Source organism: Rhincodon typus, chromosome 18 (assembly GCF_021869965.1).
Source record: "Rhincodon typus isolate 14 chromosome 18, sRhiTyp1.1, whole genome shotgun sequence".
NCBI lineage: Eukaryota > Metazoa > Chordata > Chondrichthyes > Orectolobiformes > Rhincodontidae > Rhincodon > Rhincodon typus.
The window spans coordinates 26808878-26818169 of record NC_063349.1 but is presented as its reverse complement, the minus strand read 5'-3'; the positions used below and the strand labels follow the sequence as shown (position 1 = coordinate 26818169).

The window sequence follows — 9292 nt, the reverse complement described above, 5'->3', positions numbered from 1 at the left end:
TGTATAACTCAGAGAAGTGGCCTTCTCAAAAAAAAAGCACATGCTGTTGCAATAACAAACAGAATTACCAATTCACTTTACCTTGCTTTATATGTGGTCCTGACATTCTCTGTTGGCTACAGATAAATCCTATCACTGCCTCAATTTATGAGTTAAATGAGCTATCTCAAAAGTAGCACTGTTTGTAAAACAAGGGACTTCTGTTTATATAGTACAATACGGAACTGTCCCAAGAAACTTCTATTACGCAGATGCGAAGGCTGAGTTGGTGAAATGTTACTCTTTGCAACGACTGAAATGCACATTCAGTGTCAAAAATGTGCTGATGTCTCTATTTAGAATTAAACTACATCATGTACAACTTAAGCTTGTCCTTGAGAACAATGTTTTCTTTCAACTTTGCCAAGTGTGGACGAATTGTTTTCCTTGATAATGAATGTTACGCAATTCTCGGTCGACTTTTTTCTCCCAATAATGAGATCTCACAGTACCGTGGGTGTACTCATGGGGTGAGGTATGGGGGGAATATTTCCCTCTGATTATCCTCGACTTTATTAGACAATGTTAGCCTCGTGGGGATGAATTAAATATTCAGTGTTTTGCATGACTGATATTAAAAAAGCTCACTAAAATCTTGCTTACATAAAACAATAAACTTGCTCGGATATACAAGATTTAATTTTCGAATTTTATATTTCATGGTCGTAAGTAATACAACCATTAATGGGGGAGAAAAGGTCCACCACAAGCTCATTCCCGAAATAATAAGAGGATTTCCAATCACTGGTCCACGGAAGATGTCAGAGTTACTTCGGCAGGATTCATGTTGAAACTTGGTAAACCCTAACTGATGCCAATATAAAGGATCCGGAGGGCGACAGAGAGATGTGGCTGTAGTGCAGCCATTCGTGAAAATCCAGCTGAACATCTCTTTCCCTGTTTGATTCGCGACGAGTGTACTTGTACTTACAAAAACTTAACACACATTCTTGTAACATTTAGATTCATTGTCACCTTAAATATGACTATTAAAACGCAATTAAGCCCTGTACAATGTTAAACTCTTACAAAGCGTAAAATTCTCTAACTTACTTTCCAGTAACTCGACTCTGTACGAATTCCAGATAGGGACAGGAAATTGATTGTTTGAACGATCAGAAACTCACCTGCCGATAATGAAAACATCGGATAATAATTAAGAAGCGTCAGTCCAAAATGTCAGCGACTACACCCACTCCCACTTTCCCCATTGTCATTAAAAAAATCTTGAAGCAATGCCATACTGGACATGGTCAATTCTGGCTCAGAAGCACTATCTCGCCTTAATAAGTATATTGTTGCAAGAGCGCGGACACTGAAGATTGCTCGCCCCCGTCAGATCTGAAACTATGATTCTCACCTTGTCCTTGCTGATATTCTTTGCTGTTTTCCAGAAATCAGCTTCTCGGTGTTCGCCTACAGTATTTTATAGAAACTGCTGGATGCATCGTCTTCCGGGGGTACTTATAGATGTGCCTCTGTCCAGGAGCAGAGGCGCCCATTTGGTCAATTATTACTACGCGAAGACGGCTCGGCAGTGCAGCCGGACTTGCTGCCTCAGGCGGAATGGTGAGTTTCACAGAGTCTCCAATCTGCCTTCAGAACTGCAGCCGACCGGAATTTGCAGTAAATCATCTCTCCTCTTCCCACCCATCCTGCCAAGGATAACCTTTCATGATTAATTAATTATCCAAATCCGATTTAACTATATTCACTATGAATAACATAATTGTTGCTTGTCGTCTGTAATCGCTCAACGCGCGTCGGAGGCAAATGCCTGCACTAGGGATACAGAAGGAAAAAAATCCGTGTTATCTTCGAGATAAGCCAGTTATTATTAAGGTCGCAAATGAGTAACCCGATGTCAGAAAAACAACTGATCAAGACGACGGTTGATATTGGCCTCCCTAACGATTTATCACCGCTCAATCAAAACAAATACCTCAGCTATAACATTTTTTACTTGTTTACGAGGTTTATTAGTTTTAAACAAAACGTTTCGATTCCAAATTTATGGATTCCTAAAGATAATATAAAACGAGGCTGGAATTTGCATTGAAGAGCAGATTTGACTAAAAGAATTAAGAACATTGTTGATCGATAAGACTGTCATTTTGGGTGAAGCTTAAGTTTCATGAAACTGTACTTTGTTTCAATACAATGATCGTTATGTTCCTGCAGTCCAGCCCAGCCCAGGTGTGGTACGACCTTTCTGCTGCATGCTAAATGCCACTCTACTTGCTTTCATTCAGCCGGTAACAATAACTGCGCTGCTTATTGCTTCTGCATAACATGATCCTGAAGCTCGTATGTACTTTCTATTGGTCTTCTGCAGGCATACTGCACCGCTTATTCTGCATTCTCCAATTCAGATAATGCAGTCTTGTCTGTTGCCTGGAAAAAGAATGCTGGCGAGTCCCCCTGTATCTTTTTAATCAGTGGGTATGGGATCTCTCGTGTAAGAGCACTCCCTCTGCGCAACACCTCCCCCCACCCACCCCCCGCAACTCTTAGACACCATATCTGAATAACTTTTCCAGGTAATTCGTCCTTGCTTTCCATTTATTACAGATACTTGTAACATAGCCGTTTTCAAACTTGTTCAAGATCAGAGCCGTTCCAACTGTTTTCACCTCAACTGCCCAAGTCAGGAAAGTTGCATAATGAGAAGGAAGATTGATTTTATACTCTTTAACGTTACAAGAGGTAAACACACCACGTCATGACATTCAAAAGCGAATGGGTTAATAATATCCATGCAGTTGTTTTTTATATTTTATTGCAAGTGTTTGATTATGATTTGAAAACCAATAATAAAGCAGTTAGTTATTTCAGCGTAATCTAGCTACAAATCGCCAATATTCATGCTTCAATAAACATATGCCGAAATAGATTTGCTATCAACATAACTGCGACTTTACTTCAAAGTAATTCGCTTTGCAATGCGCTTTGAAGAGGTTCAAGAATGTAAATGATGCTGGATGAATTCAAGTTCTTCCTTTGGCGAATGAAGCATCTGTAAGAATTTAACACAGAGACACCTGAAGGAGAACGTGATTTTCACTGTCAGTCTCAAGCTGTTAAGTAAATGATGACATTTTGCTTCAATTTCGAGAGCCTCAGTTTTCACTTAATTCGTCCACAGGACAGGATCCAGATTTGCTCATTTTTGGAAATCGCCGTATTAAAGGTAGAGAGCCAAGCTTTCGTTTCTCAACCAACGCATCAAGATTTAATAATTCAGAATATCTCGGTTTGGAGAAGCAACGCCACCACAACAGGTACATTTCCCTTCCATCACAAGCCACTCTTCCCACTTACAACTGGAATAAGTCTGTGTCACTGCCACCACAGATACCTCTTCCTTCCATATTCAATCTAGTGTCCAGCAACGATTCTCAAAATATTTCAAGTGGTGCTAGTAGGAGCCGAACCTACTCACCTGAGCCGTCAGAGGCTCCAGCCTTAGTCGAAGGCGATGTGGCCATTCGCATCATGACGCAAGGAATGGTCCAGCTCTCTCACTTCCCAGCTGCCAACTACTATACCCAAGGATCTGCTTATGTTACACCGACTTCTAACATCCTCCCTCTGAACCAGGGGAACACCACCAAAGGGACCTCTGACAAGAATCAGACCATTGCTAACATCACTACTCCTTCACCTTGGCAACTGGGCCCAGAGGTTTTGTTGACTCCCTTGTTGATGATTTCATTAATCACATTGACCTGTTTGTGTACTCTTCTGTGGATAGCGGCACAATGCAGGAAAAACAGGGGTTACTGTGAAACTGTCCAGCCAGGTGATGCTGGGTAGAAAACAAAACATGTACAATGAGCACCCATTACAATCAGATTATACCAAATGGCTTGAATCAATAATTATAATGGAACACTTTAAAGAATTATCATTGATTTGTCATATCACTGAAAGAGGGAACCCATTTAAACCACGTACGCTGAGAATTGATGACCAAAACCTTTCCGTACGCGCATTATACGCATGATGTAAATACTTTCTTCTATTTGAACTACATCCGCTGCTTGATTTCTGTTTATAGTAGAATTACAGCTTTAAACGGTTGGTACAGAGAAATATTAGATAGTATTTTCTTCATTAATCCATACAAACAGCTATATCTCGGGCTGTGAAGCTCACATCGGACAGGTAGAATCTAATCATAGCTTTAAGGAGTGAGTTGAAAAGAATATTGTGTTGGAGTGGCATTCTGTCCTTGGTTGCTAGAGTATTTGCTAAAAGTGCTAGGTGGCCACTAGCGGCGAAACATCAATATTGCGCCAACCTTTTTTTAGACAAATCTCATTAGTCTATTTTTCTCTTTTGCTTTATGGTTTTAATGAAGGTTGTAATTACAGCTTTTCAGAGAATAAAATTGCTCACTTCTGTTTTGTAATTGAATGCCAGAAGATTTTTTGATTCCTCATATGCTGTACGTTAAGACAGAATTTTGTAGAAAAAGTTACAAATGTCTGCCCGTATTCGTGTATACAGTACATTGCTTATGTGTGGTTTAATGTACACCTTAAATGACATGCTTTCAATTTAGCCAACTTACCCCAAAGTCGAACAACATTTCCAAGACACTTTATAAAGTCACTGATAATGACAATGGAAATTTGGGCGCAGAGAAAATAATTTCCATGTTCTAATACAAGAACTAATAGGTAACGTAATTTTCTTTAAAAAGCTATTGATTTCTAAGTAAATATTTATGTTGTATAAACGTCTATCAAAAATATACAAATAGAAGAAAGTTAAGTTAAAGTTTTACTTCGCTTTTGTAAGTTTGTGATTGTACATGGCATACACCTTACAGTTAGATTATTGAATGCTAGTCCCAGTGGACAGAAAATAGCAAGAGATTGAAGCTTAAATAACATATGATGACAAAATAGCTATATGACACATGGTACATGTAGAAATGTAATAATTCCTCTCAATTTATAACCTGTACACGGCATTTCATCATACAGTACAAAATAAAATTTGCAAAACTAAGCAAATGGCAAATGCATCTTGACATTATTTGTGCATAAAAAGTTTCATTCAAATTTATTTGATATTTCTGTTGTTTGAAGTGTGGTCAGGTTATATCATCTTAAAAACCAAATGCATAAATCTAAAGTTCAGTTCAAAGTTCAGTACCAATGAAGCTAAAGTTTGCTATATTGTTCAGTTTAAAACAGTTGTGATGGAACAATTGAAGAATCAAATTCATGATTACTACATTACATTGATATTATACACCCACAGCATTCTCTGACCCTTGCTATTTGTAATCTCCACACATACAAATTGTATTTCCCAAACATCTGAACTAAGATCATTTCTTACTACTGTCCTCATGTCATCATTTACTATCAAGGATACTCCTCCCTCTCTTCCATTCTGTTTGTGTTTCCAAAATGTTGTGTAATATGGAATATTTATTTTCCAATCTTGGTCAGCTTGTAACCTTTTTATAATGACAATTAGATATATTTGTGTGATTCGTTTATCTGTCTTTGTGAATTCTTTGGGCATTTGAGTAAATAACCTTTGTTGTATTGATTTATTACCATAATTTGCAAGGACCTTCTTCACTCATGCACTGTTAACATTCTAAATATTCTGTTCCTACCTGCCCCAATCTTTACGTAAATTCCTGCAATTCTCTATATTTTCTCATCTTTTCTCATTGGATTTTTCAATCACCCTTCATTTGGACTCTCTTTTTTGGTTTAAATCTGTCTGCAGCCTCGGTTACATGGTTCACAAAGACATTGATCCCTGCCTGATGTAAGTGGAGCCCATTCCAGTGGAACAGCTCCCTCATTCCATTAATACTAGTGCCAGTGACCTATGAGTTAAAACTCCTTACTCCCACATCACTTTTTAAACCATATGCTTAATTTGCTAATCTGTTTGACCCTTTGATAATGACACATGGAGAACGTAAAAATCCAAAGGTTCTACATATCAGTTTGGACTCTATGTCCTCAAATCCTTGGCAGAACATCATTCTGAGTTTTGATGGACACAGGATCTTACAACTCAGCGAAATAGGGAGAGGTGAGCTTGTTAAAAGTTGAGAGTAACTTTGGAATGGCTCCTGTAAAGATTACAATTTGCGGGGAGTGCAATGCAATACTCAAGGGTGGTGTGGAATATTTAGTTGTATTTAGAAGTTGAGGGCAAATCTTTTCCAGAATTTTGTATATTAATTGCCTACTAAACAACCTTAGTCCATGTTGGTTTTAGTTTGTTTGTTACAATAAATTTTAAAATGTGAAACATTGTCAAGTGATTCTTTGAGTCAGTCACCAGAAATTCAAATTTCCTTTTGAAATAAATTACAATCTGCAGAGATTGCAACACTTCTTAACCACCTTGTTTAAATATCCTGCTAGCTTTAGGAATCAGTGCATTTCAAGAACCCCTTTCCTGACGCTTCTCAGTATCCTGTCATTTATTGTGTATTTCACTTGTTTTGTTTTCTTTTCTCCAAAATAGGAAAATGATGGCATTATTATATCACTGGTTGCTCTAGGGATGTAGGTTCAAATCCTACCATGACAGATGATGAAATTTGAATTCTTATTTGGTTTGGCCTAAAGGAATTCCTGATCTACAGCAATGTGATTGATTCTTAACTGTCCTCTGGAATGGATTAACAACCCATTCAGTTCAACAACAGAGAGACAAACAGGAGGCTGGAAGAACACAGCAAGCCAGGCAGCATCTGGAGGAAACGAGCAGTCAACGTTTCAGGTATTACCCTTCTTCAGGACTCAACAGCAATTGGGATTGGACAATAAATTCTGGCCTTGTTAGCATTGGCTACATGTCATGAAAGAATTCCCTGAAATTATCTTTGATAACCATTTTTGGATTTTCTGTATAATAATACATATTTGTTCACCAAAAGTTGCGGTTTTGAAATTAGATTCACAATTATTTTTGCAGCAAAAATGGCAATCCTTACTAGGTAAAGGATAACTAAATATTATCTTAGCATTGCAGATGATACACATTAGGACACATGGCCTCATTGTTATTCTTTACGTAAATATAAGGAAAAGAAACTAAGAACACGAGTAGCGGCAGGAGAGAATATGTGACTCCTCAAGCCTAGCCCATAATATGATGATGGCTGATCTTCTCACTTTTCTGCCTACTCCCCATATCTTTTAATTCCCTGACAGCTAAAAAGAATACCTACCTTGATTATATTAGTCAATTATTGTTACAGAACTGCTAAGAACCCTGTAAACAATGTTGCTTCTTAGCTGCATGATTGCACAGTTACACGAAAATGCTGTGCCAGATAGGCCCCTGTGTTCCTGTGAATGAGGACTGTGCACTTAAATTAATCAACTACTCACTACTAAAACGAAAGTGTGTGCTCTATACATTTCGGTAAATAGACACTAAGTCCAATGGAATAGCTAAGCATATATCTCAAAAGATGTTAGCATTTCTCCAAATTTTATTTATGATTGTGTATTGCTTTCATTTGCAACATTGGCATTAGCTTGGATATTCCGTAAAAACAAGGTGAGTTACAAACAACTGTTACCGTCTGGTCTTTTGTCCCGGAGTGGTGGTCTTTCAGCCTGGTGTGATGGTCCTTCGGTGCCCATGGCGGTCTTTTGGCCCAAGGGCCTCAGATGGACTTCCAGTCTCAAGGTTATTCCAGAGCAGTCTCTGGGCCTCAAGAACCTCAAAGTGAAGCACGGTGTGATCTGGAGGCTAGGTGCTAGCGTGGATTGGATTGGAAGGACCATTGTTCTGAACTTTTTATTTTGTCTATTTTCTAATTTATTCCTACAATTTGCAATGCTGGACTTTCTATTTCTTTATTTTCTATTTTTTTTTCCGAAGAACTTGCACTGAAGAATCTGTACCTAGGTACCTTTGTACCTAAGATGGTGCCATAAGCGATAACTTGTAAACTTTTCATTGTACTCATCTGAGTCCATGTGACAATAAAGCTAATTCAAATTAATTCAATGCTATTTTTTATTCAAGGTCAGAAGTCACATGACACCAGGTTATAGTCCAGCAGGTTTATTTGAAATCACAAGCTTTCAGAGTGCTGCTCCTTCATCAGGTGAATGGACCATTACTTGGTGTTGTGTGATTTCTGACCCTATCCATCCCAGTCCAACACTGGCACCTCCACATCATTTTTTATTCAAGTAGAATTTTCTCTGCCAGTACTTTCACAGATCCATTTACACCTTACCTGACAACATCAACATTACAAAATCAAAATTACTGAACCAATGTGGCAATCAGAATGAAGAAATTCTTTACATTATCATCTGTGAACAATTAACTGAGTAATATGATCGTGTAACTTGTAAGGGCTGTATCCTCTTAATTTTTCTGTATTTTGGTTGCGGGCTGAAATGGGAAAATGACATTTTGAAAAAAAACAAGGCTGTTGGAAAAAGCAAATCACCAGCAGTTATTGTTGAGTGCTGTTTATAACTGTTGTTCATCCAAGTAGTAGGAAAGTCTAGTTGGAGATGAACTGGAGCCAGGGGTTATGAATAAAGGGAGATACAAAGGATGTATGAAGGAAGTGCTGGGTCCACTGCTTTTTGTCATTTATATAAATGATTTGGATGTGAACATAGGAGGTATGGTTAGTAAGTTTGTAGATGACACCAAAATTGGTAGTATAGTGGACAGCAAAGAAGGTTACCTCAGAGTCTAACGGGATCTTCATCAGATGAGCCAATGGGCTGAGGAGTGGCAGATGGAGTTTATTTTAGATAAATGTGAAGTGCTGCATTTTGGAAAGGCAAATCAGGGCAGGACTTATACACTTAATGGTAAGGTCCTGGGGAGTGTTGCTGAACAAAGAGACTTAGGAGTGCAGTAACATAGTTCCCTGAAAGTAGTCGCAGGTAGATAGGATAGTGAAGAAGGCACTTAGTATGCTTGCCTTTATTGGTCAGTGCATTGAGTATAGAAGTTGGGAGATCATGTTGTGGCTGTACAGAATATTGGTTAGACGACTTTTGGAATACTACATGCAGTTCTGGTCTCCCTGCAAATACGAAGGATGTTGTGAAACTTGAAAGGGTTCAGAAAAGATTTACAAGGATATTGCCAGGTTTGGAGGTGTTGAGCTACAGGGAGAGGCTGAATAGGCTGGAACTATTTTCCCTGGAGCATCAGAGGCTGTGGGGTAACTATAGAGAGTTTATAAAATCCTGAGGGGCATGAATAAGATGAATAG

The 9292-nt window shown here is 38.4% G+C and overlaps 1 protein-coding gene across 1 annotated transcript; it reads left to right on the top strand.

Moving 5' to 3' along the window:
* The first annotated feature begins 1288 nt into the window (after positions 1–1288).
* On the top strand, positions 1289–4048 carry LOC125485342. Its single transcript, XM_048607653.1, has 4 exons — positions 1289–1363; positions 1434–1608; positions 2611–2745; positions 3185–4048. The coding sequence occupies exons 1-4, from the start codon at positions 1289–1291 to the stop codon at positions 3853–3855; spliced, it is 1056 nt and encodes a 351-aa protein (XP_048463610.1). The 3' UTR covers positions 3856–4048.
* Positions 4049–9292: the final 5244 nt, after the last annotated feature.

What these genes read in the sequence shown, in the direction of transcription:
- LOC125485342 (XM_048607653.1), top strand. Translation starts at nt 1,289, where the DNA reads ATGGTCAATTCTGGCTCAGAAGCACTATCTCGCCTTAATAAGTATATT. An exon ending in GAGCGCGGACACTGAAGATT is followed by an intron (nt 1,364 to 1,433) that starts GCTCGCCCCCGT and finishes GCTGTTTTCCAG; the next exon opens with AAATCAGCTTCTCGGTGTTC. An exon ending in TTGCTGCCTCAGGCGGAATG is followed by an intron (nt 1,609 to 2,610) that starts GTGAGTTTCACA and finishes CATTTATTACAG; the next exon opens with ATACTTGTAACATAGCCGTT.